At 54.0% G+C, this 16739-nt stretch overlaps 8 protein-coding genes across 8 annotated transcripts; 5 read left to right on the forward strand and 3 right to left on the reverse strand.

Moving 5' to 3' along the window:
- Positions 1-30: 30 nt before the first annotated feature.
- BKA58DRAFT_121262 (deoxyribonuclease tatD) lies at positions 31-1458 on the forward strand. Its single transcript, XM_046164168.1, has 5 exons — positions 31-154; positions 229-312; positions 359-956; positions 1027-1288; positions 1347-1458. The coding sequence occupies exons 2-5, from the start codon at positions 307-309 to the stop codon at positions 1393-1395; spliced, it is 915 nt and encodes a 304-aa protein (XP_046027388.1). The 5' UTR covers positions 31-154; positions 229-306; the 3' UTR covers positions 1396-1458.
- Positions 1279-2428, reverse strand: BKA58DRAFT_379790 (uncharacterized protein). The gene is made up of 3 exons (XM_046169842.1): positions 2316-2428; positions 2058-2259; positions 1279-1971 (listed from the first exon to the last, which is right to left on the reverse strand). Exons 1-3 carry the CDS (start codon positions 2356-2358, stop codon positions 1521-1523), a joined length of 696 nt encoding a protein of 231 aa, XP_046027389.1. The 5' UTR covers positions 2359-2428; the 3' UTR covers positions 1279-1520.
- Positions 2429-2626: 198 nt separating this feature from the next.
- On the forward strand, positions 2627-3368 carry BKA58DRAFT_399623 (Sedlin; the record flags this gene model as incomplete). Its single annotated transcript, XM_046171557.1, has 5 exons — positions 2627-2638; positions 2689-2727; positions 2782-3072; positions 3121-3167; positions 3227-3368. 5 exons carry the CDS (start codon positions 2627-2629, stop codon positions 3366-3368), a joined length of 531 nt encoding a protein of 176 aa, XP_046027390.1.
- Positions 3369-3620: 252 nt separating this feature from the next.
- On the forward strand, positions 3621-5944 carry BKA58DRAFT_310789 (mitochondrial ATPase; the record flags this gene model as incomplete). The annotated part of the gene is made up of 2 exons (XM_046167306.1): positions 3621-3720; positions 3780-5944. 2 exons carry the CDS (start codon positions 3621-3623, stop codon positions 5942-5944), a joined length of 2265 nt encoding a protein of 754 aa, XP_046027391.1.
- A 42-nt stretch (positions 5945-5986) lies between these two features.
- BKA58DRAFT_467217 (Aspartate/ornithine carbamoyltransferase) lies at positions 5987-7325 on the reverse strand. Its single transcript, XM_046175053.1, has 2 exons — positions 6828-7325; positions 5987-6777 (listed from the first exon to the last, which is right to left on the reverse strand). The coding sequence occupies exons 1-2, from the start codon at positions 7173-7175 to the stop codon at positions 6052-6054; spliced, it is 1074 nt and encodes a 357-aa protein (XP_046027392.1). The 5' UTR covers positions 7176-7325; the 3' UTR covers positions 5987-6051.
- An 83-nt stretch (positions 7326-7408) lies between these two features.
- On the forward strand, positions 7409-10471 carry BKA58DRAFT_121349 (uncharacterized protein). The gene is made up of 3 exons (XM_046164169.1): positions 7409-9322; positions 9390-9737; positions 9790-10471. Exons 1-3 carry the CDS (start codon positions 7504-7506, stop codon positions 10326-10328), a joined length of 2706 nt encoding a protein of 901 aa, XP_046027393.1. The 5' UTR covers positions 7409-7503; the 3' UTR covers positions 10329-10471.
- Positions 10472-11162: 691 nt separating this feature from the next.
- BKA58DRAFT_310858 (RAM signaling pathway protein-domain-containing protein) lies at positions 11163-14125 on the reverse strand (the record flags this gene model as incomplete). The annotated part of the gene is made up of 4 exons (XM_046167309.1): positions 11163-11687; positions 11757-13667; positions 13723-13834; positions 13905-14125. 4 exons carry the CDS (start codon positions 14123-14125, stop codon positions 11163-11165), a joined length of 2769 nt encoding a protein of 922 aa, XP_046027394.1.
- Positions 14126-14918: 793 nt separating this feature from the next.
- BKA58DRAFT_437401 (uncharacterized protein) lies at positions 14919-16013 on the forward strand (the record flags this gene model as incomplete). Its single annotated transcript, XM_046173488.1, has 1 exon — positions 14919-16013. One exon carries the CDS (start codon positions 14919-14921, stop codon positions 16011-16013), a length of 1095 nt encoding a protein of 364 aa, XP_046027395.1.
- Positions 16014-16739: the final 726 nt, after the last annotated feature.

Below are 16739 nucleotides of genomic sequence, written 5' to 3' on the forward strand. Positions count from 1 at the left end.
ATCAACCCAACGAATACATTCCCCCCATCAGTGTCGTCAATGTTTTTGAGGCCCTTTCGAACTCCGAGGTACTGCAACTACAGCTCCAAAAACTATCTGACTCTGGATCTGCGCCCTCTCCGACCCACTGGAACCCCCTTCGGCAATTTTGCAAGTGCGTCATTACGTTTCCTTTCTTTCTACAAAGGGACTACCATCCTCATATATTTCATACTAATCGCATTACAGCCAAGCCCTCATTGGACCAAAATCAAAAATTCAGGATCTCCAACATGGCAACAGAAACCTCCCAACTAAAATACATCGATGTCGGTCCGCATCCCACCACCTTGCCCCATCCACCACTAACCCACCTCAGATCGGCATCAACTTTACAGACCCCATCTATCGAGGAGAATACCACGGCACCAAACGGCACGAAGATGACTTTGAAGACGTGATCCAACGCGCCGTAGACGCCGGTTGCAAGAAATTCATGGTAACAGGTTCCGACCTCTCAGAATCCAAACACGCCGTTGAAATCGCCAAAGCGCACCCAGGACAATGCTACGCAACCGTCGGTGTACATCCATGCTCAGCAAAACACTTCGACACGCATCCTGGAGGCCCGTCTGAACTGCTATCTGCGCTGAAAAGTCTGGCGCTTGAGGCTAAAGAAGCGGGTCATGCGGTGGCGTTTGGCGAGATTGGACTTGACTATGATCGACTGTTTTTGACGGCAAAGGAACCGCAGTTGAAGTACTTTGAAGCACAGTTGGATATTGCGATTGATGTTCAGCTACCACTTTTCCTCCATTCGCGGGCTGCGAGCGAGGATTTTGAGAAGATTCTTACGGCGAAATTGGAGCAGTTGCCGAAACGGGGGCTTGTGCATAGTTTTACTGGGACTGCGGAGGAGATGAAACGGCTTGTTGATTTGGGGTTTGATATCGGAGTTAATGGGTGTAGCATGAAGAGTGAGTTGCTGGTTGTTCATTGCATATCGCGCTACTGTTAAGTTGTACTTGTGCTGACTTTGTGATCCAGCCGATGAGAACATCGAAGTCGTCAAGCAAATACCACTTGAGCGTCTGCAGATCGAGACGGACGGCCCGTGGTGCGAGATGCGACCTAGTCATGCATCCGCCAAGTATCTGCAAGACGCACCTCCGCTACCCAAGGCGGTCAAGAAGGAGAAGTTTGCCAAGGGTATGATGGTCAAAGGTCGGAATGAGCCAGCTACGATACCACATGTGGCATATGCGATTGCAAAGATCAAGGAGATCACCGTGGAGGAGGTTTGCGACGCGTAAGTTTATCCTTTCCCTTCTGGTATGTACAACAGGAAGATGCTAATAGTGATCTAGAGCATGGAGGAACTCGATCAAGATGTTTGGACTTGGTGAGACAGCGTGACCTCATCACACCTTGACTTGGTATAGACTATGCATATAGAAGATCGATTTGTACAAGAGGAATCTGCTCCCTCAAAACTCGCAGATAAAACGACCAACGAATAGACCGCACAACTCAACCCGACTCTACTTCCTGTACCACATCCTGGTGATCTTGGTATGCCTCATCTTCTTCTGCAGCTGGAAGATACCGTACATAAGCGCCTCGGCAGTAGGCGGGCAGCCAGGTACGTAGATGTCTACTGGCACGATCCTGTCGCATCCCCTTGTGACCGAGTAGCTGTAGTGGTAGTATCCTCCTCCGTTGGCGCAGCTGCCCATGGAAATAACCCATCGTGGGTCAGGCATCTGGTCGTAGACCTGTCGCAGCGCTGGCGCCATCTTGTTCGTGAGGGTTCCGGCTACAATCATGACGTCGGACTGTCGGGGCGAGGCACGGAAAATAATACCGAGACGATCCTGATCGTATCGTGGGGTGGACAAATGCATCATCTCGACGGCGCAGCATGCGAGACCGAAAGTCATGGGCCATAGGGAGCTCTGGCGGGCCCAGTTGGCTACTTGGTCGAGAGTGGTCCTGTTGCTGCACGTTAGCCTGTGCCCTTGTGTTTTCCACCCGTCGTCCTGCCTCATTCTCCGGTGCCTTTTCAAGATATCACATACAGTGCGTATTGCATAGCACCCTTCTTTCCCTCTTGACTCGGCAATGGCACCTCAACTCGCGCGGACTTCATCGGTGGTGGCGCTCCAGGGTTGCCGGGGATCGTCGCGGGCGTCTTCATGGTCGTAGCCCTATCCGAAGAGCTCGAGGAGAGAAAAGCAGCGCTTCCGGCGCGGAAGGGCATGAGTGCCGTCGCGGGTTTGGCTGTCCACATTGTCAGTCCCGGTTGGCTGCGAGCTTTCGGGGTGGCGGGGACAAACCTCGCAGAGCCATTGAGGCCGCAGACCGTGTTGTCGAAAACATGATTGCGACAGACACAAAGGAAGGGCGATAGGGAAGGAGTGGAGAGGCGAGATGTGGGGTGGCGGTCGAGGAGTCGCGAAGTTGTATCGATGAGGTAGGTGCAGCAAAAGGCTTGGCGGAAATCGATTAGTCGTTGATTTTGGTGGCGTCTGATAGGTTAGCTGGCGATCGCTCCTCCCTACATCACCCTTTCGGTCTACGTCGGCCAGCCTACTCCGCATACTCCCAGATCCACCAAACCTATCCAAGCTTGTGATATCGCTTCAACATGTCAGGCCGGGTAAGAGTGAAAGTACTAGAGTTTTACAGTACCTGCTGATGGCTTCTCAGGTCCCGTCCATTGCGTGCATCGGCGTAATTGGCAAACATGTTAGTACACGTGGTATACATTTGCAACCTAAATAGAATTGACAATTTTGATAGAACAACCCCCTCCACATATCACTATTTCCAGCAGAAGAGAGGGCACCACTGGAATTCCAATTCCTTCTTTCCTCATGTCTAGACATCTTCGAAGCCCGCCTACCACACAAAACAGCAGATCAAGACTTTGGCCTTCTTCAAGCTGTCGATGAGAGGCTAGCAATGTATGGCTGGCTCACCAACACTGGAGTCAAGTTTGTCATCGTGGTCGACATGGAGGGAAGGCCGGCTACTGCGCTTGACAGCAAGACTTCGACTGCGGTTGGGCTGCGAGATGCGGATATGAAACCCGTAAGCTTGAAGCTATCGAGACAAGCGTCGTTATCTAACATTCATCAGGCTTTCAGGGCGTTGCAGACAGCTTATATCAAGCTGTTGAGAAATCCGTAAGACTCCAGGACGATGCTCGATTGAGACGCATACTGACTTAGTTGCCATTATGTAGGTTCTACGACCCAGATGAGCACTCTCCAGTCACAGCAAATGCCGAGCAAAGGATCGGCTCCACTCAAATCACAAGTCGCAAGTTCATCCAAGAAGTTAAGAAGATAGCCGACGCGTGGTCCCCAGGCGTTACCAGCATTTGATTCAACTTTATACCAAGCACGATACCACGTTGCATCAGGCCGGCGTTTATAGCAAACATTCGATTTATACGTTCTGATTTCCAACCTCTCTTCGTTCGTTGCCGCGTACCACGTCGATAAAATATCGGGACTTCCCAAAAGCGCTAGCGCCGATTGCAGTCTAGTCCAATGTCATGGCAGATCACCTCGGCCATATCGAACACTCAAACATCATGCCACATAGACTTTGATTCTTGCAACCAATGACTACCAATGCCTTCCACGGGTGTTACCATCACCAACCCCTTGGTGCTCTATCGCAGTCTTATTGCTACACAGAAGATCCGACCTGATCCTGCGCAGCATCGCCTAGGTATGACGTCTACCATTTGGAAGACACTAGTGTGGACGAAGTACTAACATTAATTACAGCATTACATCTACAGAAGCTCTACGACCGTTTGATTGACTATGAACCGAGTGTAGAGTACTCCAAGAGACTCCAACAACTCACCAGAGCTGTCGATGCGGGTCAAGATGCATCATCATCAACGGATACCCATGTCAACCGCTTCGGTAGAAGGGGCGTGTGGACATCTCTCCTTGCGCAAAAAGACAAAAGAGACTCTGTAGCCTTGACGCGCGTCCTGACCAGCCACGATGAAGCCATGCAACTGCAAAGTCCAAAAGGCCTCATGCTCCACGGCGAAGTCGGAACAGGGAAATCCATGCTCATAGACTTATTTCAAGAATGTCTACCGAACCGCAAGAAGCGGCGCTGGCACTTTAATACCTTCATGCTCGACACCATCTCGCGTCTCGAGCAACTCCGCATGTCAAGATCGCTAGCCGCCGGCCCTGGAGCTACTCACGATGAATACTCCCTACTCCTCGTAGCGCGCGACCTTATCGAGAAGTCTCCCATCCTCTTCTTGGACGAATTCCAACTTCCAGATCGTGCGGCTAGCAAGATTCTTTCTAATCTCATGACGTCCTTCTTCCAGCTTGGCGGCGTGCTCATTGCAACTAGTAACCGCATGCCGGAAGAGCTAGCCAAAGCCGCAGGTATGGAGTTTTCGCGCCCAGTAAATCGTCTCAGCCGCCTGGGATGGAGTATGAATAAGAGCACTTATACGCGCAGAGACGATGGAGCGGGCCAGATGGGAGAGTTCGCCGCGTTCTTGGAGGTGCTTAGGGCGAGGTGCGAGGTTTGGGAGATGGAGGGGAAGAAGGATTATAGAAAGATTGAGAGGGAGGAAGAAGAGGGAAGGAGGGATAGTATGCAGATGCCTGTATCCGATGTTCTCACCAATGATATGTCGACTCCAACTCCAGCAGCTGGGCCGACAGATACTGCAGAGGTTTCCGACGCACCAACAGACTCCACCACCACATCAACCTACCTCCCCAAGAACTACCTCATTCAACCCACCACGGCCGAAACCATGATCGAATTCGGAGAAACCTTCAACACCATTGTCGAGTCCGCAACCAACCACTCCTACCCCATCCCCTGGGAACCCGCAACACTCACCGTGTACAACCGGCCCCTAGAGATCCCCGCGCAGTACAACGGCGTAGCATTCTTCACCTTCGCGGAGCTCTGCGGCGCAGTCCTCGGCCCCGCAGATTACATCACGCTCGCATCAACGTACCACACGTTTATCGTAACCGACGTGCCCATCATGGGTCTGTTGATGAAGAGCGAAGCACGACGCCTCATCACGCTCCTCGACGCCATGTACGAAGCCCGCTGCAGACTAATAATCACCGCAGCCGCAGGCCCCGACGGCATCTTCTTCCCCACCAAAATGCCATCCGCCTCCAGCGAACCAGGACAAGAAACCCTGGACTCCGACGCTGTGTACCCGGAAACTTATTCGGAAATCTACCAAGACCTCAATTCGCCCTTCAGGCCAAACATCTCTTCTTACTCCTCCGACACACTGTCTGAAGACGCACTCGAAGACGACCCACCGAATCGGTCACGCCAGGCGGGCACGTCGTTCACGGACGAACGCAAGTTTGGGCCTGGCAGCCCCGACTTTGCGAATATAGGGGGGCTGACGGGTGAAGATGAGAAGTTTGCGGTCAAGAGAGCGGAGAGTAGGATTTGGGAGATGTGTTCGAGGAAGTGGTGGGAGAGGTTTGCTGCGGCTTCGTCTGCATCGACGCCGGCTACTGAGGGTGGGGATGGAACAGGATGGTGGCGACCTCTTCCGCTCGAGTCGAGACATTGGGAGAAGTCATCTTCTTCTATTACATCTCGTCCCTCCCCCTCTGCCGCTCCTGCGCCGGCCTCAGATTCGCTACCGCCCAATACGAAGATTCTGTCAAGAGATGAGCTGGAAAAAGATCGACAGAGGGAGATGGAGGATATGTTCAAGCATGGTGCGAGCCCCTTCCGTACGCATCCTGATGCGCCACCAAAGTTTAGCTGGACGCATGCTTGGGGGATGATGACGTGGGGGAAGAAGGCTGGGGCTTGGGGGAAAGGTGTCGAGGGGTTGAAGCAGAGGAAGGATGGAGATGAAGCGAGTGGTGAAACGGAGAAGGAGGGTGGAGAGGAGAAGGAGAAGGAGAAGAAGAGGGAATGAAGTGAGGATGTTGATGAGGAGTCGATTGGGTAGTTTGGTATATATTCATCGTAGATGTAAAGACCAAAGTTGCTGTAGATCATCATTTATTCGAACCACGGATCTAGTCACTGAATATTTCCCTTGTTCACTACAAATGCTTCCAGCGCGGAGATGGCAGCCCATAGCCTGTTCTCGGCCTCTTTGAACACGACACTCCTGGGCCCGTAGAAGACTTCATCGGCAACCTCCTCAGGATGCCTGGGCAGGCAGTGCATGAAGCTCCAGTTGTCCTTGGCGCCACCTCGTTTCGCCAGCTCAGATGTGATCTGGAAGCCCGAGAAGGCTTTCAGGCGTTTGGCGGTTTCCTCTTCCTGGCCCATGGACACCCAGGTATCTGTTACGAGGATGTCGGCGTTCTTGATGGCTTCTTCGGGTGTGTTTGTTTCGAGGAGTTTGCCCGGGTGGGGAGAGGTTTGCGCAGCGTGAGAGATGACTTCGCGCATTGCTTGGGGGATCTCGTAGCCAGCGGGGGTTGCGACGGCAATGTCGATGCCAAGTTTTGTTGCGCCGATGGCTAGATCGAAGAGGACGTTGTTGGCATCTCCTATCCACGCGATCTTCAGACCTTCGAGACCGAGGGAGGTGGAGGACGTGGAAGGGTAGATTTCGGCCATGGTGAGCAGGTCGGCGATGATCTGGAGGGGGTGGTAGAGGTCGGAGAGTGCGTTGATGACGGGCACGCTCGAGTGCTTCGCCAGGTCGGCTACTTCGGAGTGGGGGCCTACGCGGGCTACGATGGCGGCGGTCATGCTGGAGAGGACGAGCGAGGTGTCGTAGAGAGACTCGTTGACCTGGAATGTTATGTCAGCGGGCTTTCGGGATGCGGAAGAAACGTTCATACACCCAGTTGGATATCGTCCTTGCCGAGGAACATGGGAGAGCCTCCAAATGCCGCGATGGCGCCTTCTGTTGATACCCTCGTACGCGTGCTCCGTTTGCTGAAGGTCATTGCGACGGTCCTGCCTGCCAATGCCCCGCGCATCGAGTGCGGCACCTCGCCTGTCTGCTTGATGGTCGTCTTGTGCTGGTGTGCATTTTGGACGAGTGTGGTCAGCTCAGCAGGCGTGAGGTCTGCTATAGAGAGGAGATGTCGGGGTGCGAATGGCGATGTCGGAGGTGTCGCTGGTGAGGAAGAGTAGCAGCGGCGCAAGCTCCGCAGAGCAGCGGGCGAGGGACGGAAAGCGGGCATGCTGCTTCAATGGCGTGCCTGAATCTATATGGAGTGAATGAAAGAATTTATAGACTGTCAACAGCAGGCAATTGAGTCACACGCCCTGGCCTGTCTGCAGTGAATTATTGTGAAAGCGCACTAAGAGGGTGACGCATGTTTGTGGAGACGCTGGGGTCGGGGCTAGCGGCCGCGGCAGGCACGGGCACACGTCGCTCCTGGGCGTCTTATCCGGCCCAGGCAGTGGCTGAGTTCATGACGAGACGATGAACAACATCCACCACCGCCCGTCAACCGCCCTGTTTCCTTTCTTCCTTTCACCTCGACCCGCTCCATCTCTCCGCATGTCATGTCCCTCGCTTGGACCCCCCTCCGTCTGAAGATGGACAACCCCGAAGAGGAGCAGTGGGGCTCCGCCGCCAACACCCGCAACTCTAGTTCGCGCCCGGCCTCGCACAAGTCCGCCCGCTCGTCGCGCTCAGCACACTCGCAGCAGTCCAGTCGCACCACCGAACAGACGCCGCTCCTGTCGCAGGAAGACCGCGATGAGCGCGAAAGACCAGACGACGAGGAAGCCACGCCTGCGACACGCTCGTTGCTGCGCTCGCTCAGTGGCTCCTCAGATAAGAGTGGCAGTGGCAAAGTCCCGCTGTGGAAGAAGCGATGGCCGAGCATACTGGCGCTCATCCTGCTATGTCTGCTCGTCGTCTTCATCATGCTCGGCTTCCTCGCCAAGGAAAGCATCGAGGAGTACTCGATGCAGGCCGCTGACTTTAAGCCCACCAAGCTTTCCATGGATGGCTTGACGGACCACGGCGCGAAGGTGCACATAGAAGGCGACTTCACAATGGACGCGAACAAAGTGAAGAAGCAGAGCGTGCGCAACCTCGGCCGCTTCGGCACCTGGATTGCGAGGGAGGCTGAGACGGGGCCCTTTGATGCCGACGTCTACCTGCCCGAGTACGGCAACGTCTTGATTGGCACGGCCAAGATACCTGGGTTGAAGGTAAACATCAGGAACGGCCACACGACCCATGTCTCGTTCATTGCGACCGTCCAGCCTGGTTCGCCCGACGGTATCCGCAGCGTCGCCAACGACTGGATCGATGGCCGACTGGGGCAGATAAGGCTCAAGGGCAAGGCTTCAGTCCCTCTGAAGTCTGGATTGATCAACATTGGCGAGCAGCTCGTCGAGCAGTCCATGGTTTTCCAGGGTGGCGACATTCCTACTCTTCCTCACTACAACATCACAAAACTCAACCTTGGCGAGGCCAAGCATGGGCAAAAGGGTCTTGGTGCCGATGCCTCTATCGTCGTGCAGAACGACTTCCCTGTTCAGATCACGCTGCCTCCTGTGGCCGTCGACGTGGGCATTGAGGGCTGCTCGGCATCAGATAAGCACATCATGGTCGGAACTGCTCAGACTGGCCAACTCGAAATCAAGCCCAACTCAGACGTCAAGGTCGATGTCACTGGTAATGTCGACAAGCTCTCAGATCGCATGACTGAAGTCTGCCCCAACTCGGCCAAGTCTCCGCTCGACGCCTTCTTGGGTGACTACATGAAGGGCCAGGACGCGACCATCTACATCAACTGCTGCAAGTTCCCGGATCCAGCTACACCTGAATGGGCCCGTGAGCTGCTCAAGGACATTACCGTTCCGGTTCCGTTCGCCGGAAAGTCCATGGGAAGCCTCATCAAGAACTTCTCTCTCGCCGACATGCACTTCAGTCTGCCCAACCCTTTCGCTGAGCCTGGCACACCTGAAGCACGTCCCAAGATCTCTGGAATCGTCAATGTAGATATCGGACTACCTCACGAGATGAACTTCCCCGTTGATGTCACCCAAGTCAAAGCTGATGCAGATATCTACTACCACAAGAAGAAGCTCGGAAAGATGAACTTGGAAAAGTGGCAAAAGGCAAATTCCACTCGCATCGAAGGCCATGGCTCGGAAGGGCCTTCTCTCCTCGTCCAATCCGTTATCAAGAACGCACCCATTGAGATTCTCGACGACGACCTCTTCAGTGAGGTCGTGCAAGCTCTGCTCTTCGGCGGCAAATCAATTCTGATGGACCTCAAGGCTGCGGTCAGCGTTGGCGTGGATACGCCCATGGGCAAACTCGCAGTGCGAGGCATTCCGGCGCAAGGTGTCGTACCAGTCAAACGTTCGTAACCAGTTCGTGATCCAAGTTTGGCCGCGATTCCTGCAATTAGCTAACTTTTGGCGTTCAGCGATTCGTGGCGGCAAAGACGCTCAGCCCGGTGACGGCAAAGACGAGGCGAGCAAGATCAATGTACAGGTTGGCAATCTAGCCATTGTCGAAACTTCGCCCACTTCCCTTACCATCACGGCCCTCGTCAACTTTACGAATCCTTCGAAATACTCCGCTACGGTCCCTTACTTTAACATCAACATCCTAGCCAATGGCTCTCACATTGGCAGTGCGACGGTTAAGGATATGGAAGTTTCTCCTGGTAACAACACGAATAAGCTTGCCTCAGTCCTCTGGGATCCCTACACATACGGTGGCGACAAGGGTAAGAAGATTGGAGCAGAACTACTTTCTCAGTACATCTCAGGTACGTCCTTCACAACCACCACCACTCATCCAATCGCTAACTCAGCCACCAGGCTACAATACCACGATAACTGTGCAAGCTCACGAAAAGTCTGTCCCAGCCGTTCCCTTCATCGGCCGCTTCCTCTCGCAGTTCCCCATCGAACGCCCCATGCCGCACATGTCCACACCCAAGAAACCCGACGACGGCTCCGACCCCTCCAACCCCGACCCAGATGACGACGGTAGATCCCACTTCATCCGCGGCACTACCATGCACCTCATCACCAGCACTGCCGTCTTCACCCTTGCCTCCCCCTTCCGCTCCACCACCATGTACATCACCAGCATGGACGCAACCGCCTACTACGAAGGCCACACCGCGGGCAAGATCGTCTACGACTTGCCTTTTGCTGTTCCGCCTGGCCTATCGGATTCCCCTCGTCTGCCCGTTGATTGGTCGTTTGGTAGTCTTGGGTATGAGGCTATCAAGAGGGCGCTGGGTGGGCAGTTGAAACTCAGTGCTTTTGCGTATGTCGGTGTAAGGATTGGGGAGTGGAGGGAAGATGTTTGGTTCAAGGGTGGGAAGATTGGTGCGAATGTTAGGCTTTGAAGGGTGGTCGTTTGGGAGATGGTATTCGTGTGTATACTTGGATGGGTTGGACTATACACGCCTGGTAGCGTTGGTTGGGTTACATCTGTAAAGGCAGAAACGGCGTTGAGGTTCTCGAAATTGGCTATTATGACGCTCTCGACGTATCAATAAGACATGTTTCTTTTTTGTTCATATTTGTGTTCCGGTTTCTGGGATTTCTTCACTTCAGCAGTGCACCTTCGCGTGGAGTCTTTCGCATTGGGCACGTTGTCTGCATGAACAATCGCTTCTCATTCTGGGCATCATGGCAGCAAGTACCATATATTCCGTTACTACTTCTGCCAGCCAAATGAAAACCCATCTCCTGCCACTAACCAGGCAGCCAGCCATCATTGTAGACATTAAGACTCGTGTCGTATGTGCACCATATCATTCCGATCCTACCAGAGGTTCAACCAGCCCACCATCATTCAGCCCTTTATCCAGCCATCCAGCAACCGTAAGTGCATCCCATCCAGCTGCGTCAAGCAAGACCAAAAACGCCCAGTATGCAATAGTATAAGAAAACTGATCACGACCTCTCCAACACCATGTCCGATATGCAAACCCGAATATGCCCGTCCGCTGTTAATGAAAGAGTGAAATCCGGACAAACGCCGTCGCTAATAGTATGCAAAACAAAACAAAAAAAAAGTCATTCTGGCAGGTACAAGCATAGAAAGCAATAGAGGTAAAAGAGAGAATACGTACGTACATTGCTGTACATCAGCATGACTTGGGGAGGCGAACTCGAAGTCAGAAGTACGTTACGTTCCAATATATTGCCCATCTTCAGGCCCACGCATTGTGAAATCACACACGTCGACTGGTCTGGCTGAGCAAGCGATCAGCCCGCTCGAAGACGTTGAGCGTATTGGAAGGTTGAGAAACGCGAGGCGTGTTTGGAATGGTTGCTTGAGCAGCTGCTCCTAGAGCGGCACTGAGGGGTGTCGCCGGAACTGGTGTGCCGTACCCACCCGAGCCTTGCGACCCGAAGCTTGCATTGGAGTATGGCTGCGCGGAGAAGACAGAAGCCATCGCCGGAATAGACGTGTTGATGGGGCCCGGGAACGAAGGTCCGCCGCTCGAAGACATGGTCCCGTTGGGTTGTTTCATGAACCTAGGTGGTTGGACGCGTGAAGTGATGGACGACAAGCTCGGTGGACCCATCAAACCCGTATTGCTGCTAGTGAGATGTGACCACGGGCTGTCGTTGATAGCCAGAGTGGCTTCCTTGACCATCTTGTGCAGTGGCCGCATAAGCTGTTTGATTTCTCCAGAGAGCAGCTTGTGTTCTCGGCCCTGTTGAGTATACGCTGCGGCAAGTTCCTGCCAAGCCTGAAACAAATGTCAGTCAACATCCAGTTCGCGAAACTTCGATTCGAAACAAAACATGGATCAACATACCCTGATGAAACCCATACATTGCTGCCAGAACTCGGGTTGGTTCCTAGTGTAACTGTCTTTAAGCTGCATCTGTGACAGGCGGGCGGCGAGAGGATTTGTCATCTGCTGGACATCATTGCTCTTATCAATGAGGTTCGCTAGCGCCTTTATTCGGGGATCCTCATTGTCGAGATCGCGGCGCAGACCGTCAAACTGCTCTCGCATCATGCGTGTGATCTGTGGCATGGATTGCCTGCAGCTGTCAGATGCATTTCTGAGTTTCGTGTAGACTCGGTCGAATTGCGCGTCTTCATCTGCTTCGTCGAAACTGCTGGTCAGAGTGTTCGATCGGGTCATGGACGGCGCTAGTGTTGAGAACGACTCTCCAGAACGCGGCGTTGCGGCACTAATGCTCGTCAAAGTGTTCGATCGACTGTTGTCATTGCTGTGCAGTATGACTGGCGGAGGCATCTGATAGCCACCGTTGCGCTGAGGCGGTGATGCCTGGAATCGACGAACTCTCGATGGGCGTGCGCGTACTGTGGCTACTGGGTCGGGATTGCTAGGCTTGCGCGAAGCTGCCGAAGTGTCCTTGAACTGCGCACCCAGAATCGAACAGGCGTTCCTCATTTCGATCATGCTTGCTTGCTGGAGAAACAAGAAAGTCCGCATGATGTGTACATTTGCGTTCTGTGTGATCTCGACGCGATTCTCGGCAATTGAGAGGCTGATGGACATGAACGATTCGAGGCACCTTAGCGCATACATGTACACGCTTCTGGAGAGTTTCTGGGCATCTTCTTCGTCCTCTTCGACCAGCCGGTCAAACTTGTGCAAGACCTCGTTCAGCGCTCGGATGTTCAGGTATGTAGTTGAGTACCTCCGGTAGAAGTCTTCCTTGCGACGCAGGCTTTCTTTCGTCTTGGCCGTCAGCTTGATTGAGCGTACCATGTGTGAGACACAGTCGTGCAGCTGGGAGATAGCATAGAGGAAGTTCTTGGCAGCTTCAACGACAATGTCCGGCGCACGCGAGTTTCGCCTATGCTCTCGTACGTCAGATAGTGGACGGTTCGCGAGGGACCTGACGGTGCCTGTGTCTCCATAAACACCAGCAGTTGCAGGACCTGAAAGGCCATTCGCGGCAGAGTGAGCAGGAACAACAATTCCTTGGCTGAAGCCGCGGAAGTGACTTGTCCGCCGTAGCTCGTCGACGGAACCCAGCTCAGACGTCTTGTTGGTGTATATGCCCATCCGCTTCTGGCGATGCGACGAAGGCCCTGAGCCTTCACTCTGGCTTCGATTGCGCTCGTTGTTCCCGTTTGTCAGGACCAGTGGGGAAACTGGAGGCTTCTTCGAAACGACGATGCCCGTGCTATTGCCATTGCTTGTTGTAGATCCGACACGATAATGGGAGCGAACCGGAATAGGCGGGACAGGGAGACCAGGAGAGTCTGCCTTGGTGTCGGAGAAGCCATCGATGTTGCCTACACTGGGTCTTACAGGGAAGCGCCCCCCGTTGGCTCGCTTCGACGGACGGGGTGTCTCCGGATTGCTTTCGGTCCAGCTCTCGTCCCCAGAAGACTCGACACGCAGTCTTTCCAAATCGGACCGCTGACGTTCCTTTGCAATGTGTTGTCGCATGAAGCGTTTGACTTGTGTGGCTATGACGGCATCGCGCTCGTTCTCGTTTGCGGGTGAGGGGGCGTTGTCCTTGATGGTGCATACGTCGGGCGGGGGAAAGACCAGCTGGTTGCCGTCTAGCTTAAGGACCTGCAAGCTGTTGATCTCGCCCAGGCACACTGGCAATTCCTCAATCTTGTTCTTTGCGATTGCCAGCACCTTCAAAGACGTCAAGTTTGCAATTTTGGGCGGGATGAACCTGATCTTGTTCCTGCTCACGTCGAGGATTTCCAGCGATGTCATCTCGAGGATCTAAGGCGGTGTCAGCGGGTCCTGCCCGTGCAGGGTATTGCGGGGGCTAACATACGGCATTGGGAATCTCGCGCATGGCATTGTAGCGCACGTTGAGGTAGCGAAGGCGCCTGCATTCGATGAGGCGCGACGGGAGGGTCGAGAGGAGGTTGTGGGAAAGAGCGAGCCTAACAGGTCAATAAGTCTTCTCTACCGCCGACTACAGGCACAGCAGGCGCGGGCGGCAAGGTCATGTACCTTTCAATCTCGGCCCGGATGACATCGATGACCTCGTCCGGCAGGCGAGCAATGTTCTTGTGGCCCAGGTCAATCGTAATGCCGGGCTGCTGCTGCTGCAATTCCCGGGGCGTCTCGGCGGCGGCGCGGTGGTTGATGTCCTGGCGGGAGTGCTCAAAGGCCGCCTTGGTCAGGGCCACGACCTCGTCGTCCGAGATGGGCGTGGGCGCGTCGTTGCTCATGGCGAGCGGGCACGGAGAGTGCGCGGCGGGGGTGCTAGAGTCGTGGTGGTGGCATACATGCTGTTCGTGTGGACAGCGACACTGAAGCTCAAGTAAGTAAGGAGCCACCTGCGGTTCGTTGGTCGTCGCCTAGCCCCTTCCGGCCGTAGCGTCCTGGGCCTGTCAGGTCCCGCGCCCTCAAGTCGAAACATCACTGATCAGCTCGGAGCCGCCACCGCCCACCATCCATGTCCCAGCCCGCTGCTGACACGTCTTGGTCGCTTGAAACGCGTTTTGACTTCTCGCGTGCTTCGAGTTACGCCGAACACCTTTCTAGGCAGAGTTAAGAACGCGGCCTGCCCACGTGACAGGCTCGACCGTTGGCACGGCTGGCCAGTCTCCAACGGCCAAAACGGCCGAAAACCTTAGCCACCCGCGTAATCGACAGGAATCCTGCCGTCCGTCTCCGCATCTTATTCGGCCTTTCTGGAAATGGGAGGACAGTCCACACATTCCTAGGCAATCGTATATAGAAGCTGACAAGCTACACTCAGCGTGCGTCTCTACATCTGCGCTAATGCTCAACACCAGATCTGATCTGACATGTCGACGGATCCCATCGTGAACGCTATGCAAGGTACAGGCATCCTCCGATCACGCTAACCCACGCCATAGGATTCTGGCAGCCCGTTCTGCGTCATGATTGAACGTACTTTGGCTGGTTGGGCGGGGACGTGAAGGCTGGGTATCGGCGCATTTTCACATCCTATTTTCCTTTTTCCAGATGCCATGATTCAACCTCACACAACCCGCAATGGACATTGACGACGCCCTACCGCCTGCTATCCGTCGTTCGCCGAGAGCTGCCCTCGAAGCACAGAAGCAGTACAGGGACCACCGAACTTTTGATTTTGACGAATCCGACGAGGACCTGGATGAAGCAGCCCCACCTCCAATAGCGCGCAGTCGATCTGCTTCAATTGACGGGCAAGTGACATTTCGTCCTGCCTCATCAGGCCTCAATCCACTCCGAGCGCATCCAGTCGATGCGCCGCCGCCAAAGAATCCAGCCCGCCAGTTTTCTCGTCCCTTTCGAAATGAAGAACCTCAAGATGTGCGCTCAGCCGACCCGGATCCCCAACTTGAGCCGCAATCCGCGCGACGACATCCACGCGGGCTCATATCGTATCGCAACAACAAGAGGGAAATTAGTAACATCAAGCGCTTTCCTCCCCATCTGCGACGTCAGACCTCGCTGGAAACCATCAACTCGGTAAACACGACAGCATCTGATGACCAGAGCATCTATGGCCATGATCCGCCTGAAGTTGAGGCTCCTTCGCCGGATTGGTTTACCCTGGAAGATGACCCGCCGACCAATCCACCGCCCAGTATCATGTCGAAGCCGTCTTCAATGAATTCATCAAGTGGAAGCTCGAGGCGAACGTCGACACCCGTAGAGACACCTCTTGAGTACGGGAGTCTCGATCACCACACACCGCAGTCCCTATTTCGGAAGATGATGCCTCGGCGGTTGACGGATAAGTCACAAGATTCTCCTCCAAGCCCTACTCGCCTAGTCATAGCAAAGTCAACTTCGGTTGATCGGACGTCTGCCCACATTTCCAACTTTTCAAGATCAACCACGTCCATATCAGAAGAGCAACGGTCTATACCCGAGGAACGTTCCCTCCAGTCTATACTAGACAACGTGGAGCGAAGTCGATCTGGCTCAAAGTCAAGCGGAAGCAGTAAATGGAGTGCAAGCGACTTTGACACAAGTACTCTGTCAGAAGCTGAACTCAAGAGGTGTCAGAAAAAAGGCATCAATCCGGCCCTGTACGCCGAGATGCGGGCGGCTAAGAAGGGAAAGTGGACTAGTCCCATAGCTGGCAATACCTTCCTTTAGTGTTCACGGTCCGGACTTACGATATACCTCCGCTGATGCACCCAACCCACTGGGAGGTAGGATCCCCCTTACCTACCGGCAACCGACACGACTTTCATACACTTGCTGCTTTTGCAAATTCCGAGGCTATGGCGCGTGGCTTGAACCCAGCAGCGAGTACACCGTACAAGTCCTCCTTCGGTTGGAAACTTTATCCTCGTGTCAATTCTCGGCGACCCAATCCCAGACATGTGACGTCCTTCATTCCACCACGCCTCACTCAGACACCAACCGCGCGCATCGTGCCGTTTCATGGACCCTCTCGGACGGCGACTATCGGTGAAAGGGTTGACATCTCGCCGTCCTCGGGTGTCGCCCTCCATATCGGCGAGAAGGTGTACGGCGAGGTGGTGTACGCAAATTGCTACCAACGCATTTTGAGACTTGGGCGCATCGTCAACATGTTGGTGTATGGCGTATTTTGTTCTAGACATGTTGACCTGGCGTTTGTGTGCAAGCTTGTGCAGATGTCATTGCGCTTTTTCTGTCGCCGTCGCGTTATAAGCGCTTCCTCCGATTTCCGTCTTTTTCTTATTTCATCAAATGGATTTGAGTTTATGGTGTATCATATATCTCTTTCATATGTCCAAGGGGCGCACAAGGGAAACTGGTAATGGTATCAAGCGATGGAGTCTCGGTTCGTTTCACAATCCACAAATGCCAATAAGCAATCCATCAATATAACTT

This window comes from Alternaria rosae (genome assembly GCF_020736505.1).
Source record: "Alternaria rosae strain MPI-PUGE-AT-0040 chromosome Unknown BKA58scaffold_3, whole genome shotgun sequence".
NCBI classification, from domain to species: Eukaryota; Fungi; Ascomycota; class Dothideomycetes; order Pleosporales; family Pleosporaceae; genus Alternaria; species Alternaria rosae.

Excerpts from the sequence above, each read along its gene's own strand:
- BKA58DRAFT_121349 (XM_046164169.1), top strand. The coding sequence starts at position 7,504 with ATGTCCCTCGCTTGGACCCCCCTCCGTCTGAAGATGGACAACCCCGAA. Across the intron at positions 9,323-9,389 it reads AGGTGTCGTACCAGTCAAAC|CGATTCGTGGCGGCAAAGAC; the intron begins GTTCGTAACCAG and ends TTTGGCGTTCAG. Across the intron at positions 9,738-9,789 it reads ACTTTCTCAGTACATCTCAG|GCTACAATACCACGATAACT; the intron begins GTACGTCCTTCA and ends CTCAGCCACCAG.
- BKA58DRAFT_467217 (XM_046175053.1), bottom strand. The coding sequence starts at position 7,175 with ATGCCCGCTTTCCGTCCCTCGCCCGCTGCTCTGCGGAGCTTGCGCCGC. Across the intron at positions 6,778-6,827 it reads AGGACGATATCCAACTGGGT|GTCAACGAGTCTCTCTACGA; the intron begins GTATGAACGTTT and ends ATAACATTCCAG.
- BKA58DRAFT_379790 (XM_046169842.1), bottom strand. The coding sequence starts at position 2,358 with ATGTTTTCGACAACACGGTCTGCGGCCTCAATGGCTCTGCGAG. Across the intron at positions 2,260-2,315 it reads GGCCTCAATGGCTCTGCGAG|CCAAACCCGCGACGGCACTC; the intron begins GTTTGTCCCCGC and ends CAATGTGGACAG. Across the intron at positions 1,972-2,057 it reads GGTGCTATGCAATACGCACT|GACCACTCTCGACCAAGTAG; the intron begins GTATGTGATATC and ends GTGCAGCAACAG.
- BKA58DRAFT_121262 (XM_046164168.1), top strand. Across the intron at positions 957-1,026 it reads TAATGGGTGTAGCATGAAGA|CCGATGAGAACATCGAAGTC; the intron begins GTGAGTTGCTGG and ends TTTGTGATCCAG. Across the intron at positions 1,289-1,346 it reads GTGGAGGAGGTTTGCGACGC|AGCATGGAGGAACTCGATCA; the intron begins GTAAGTTTATCC and ends ATAGTGATCTAG.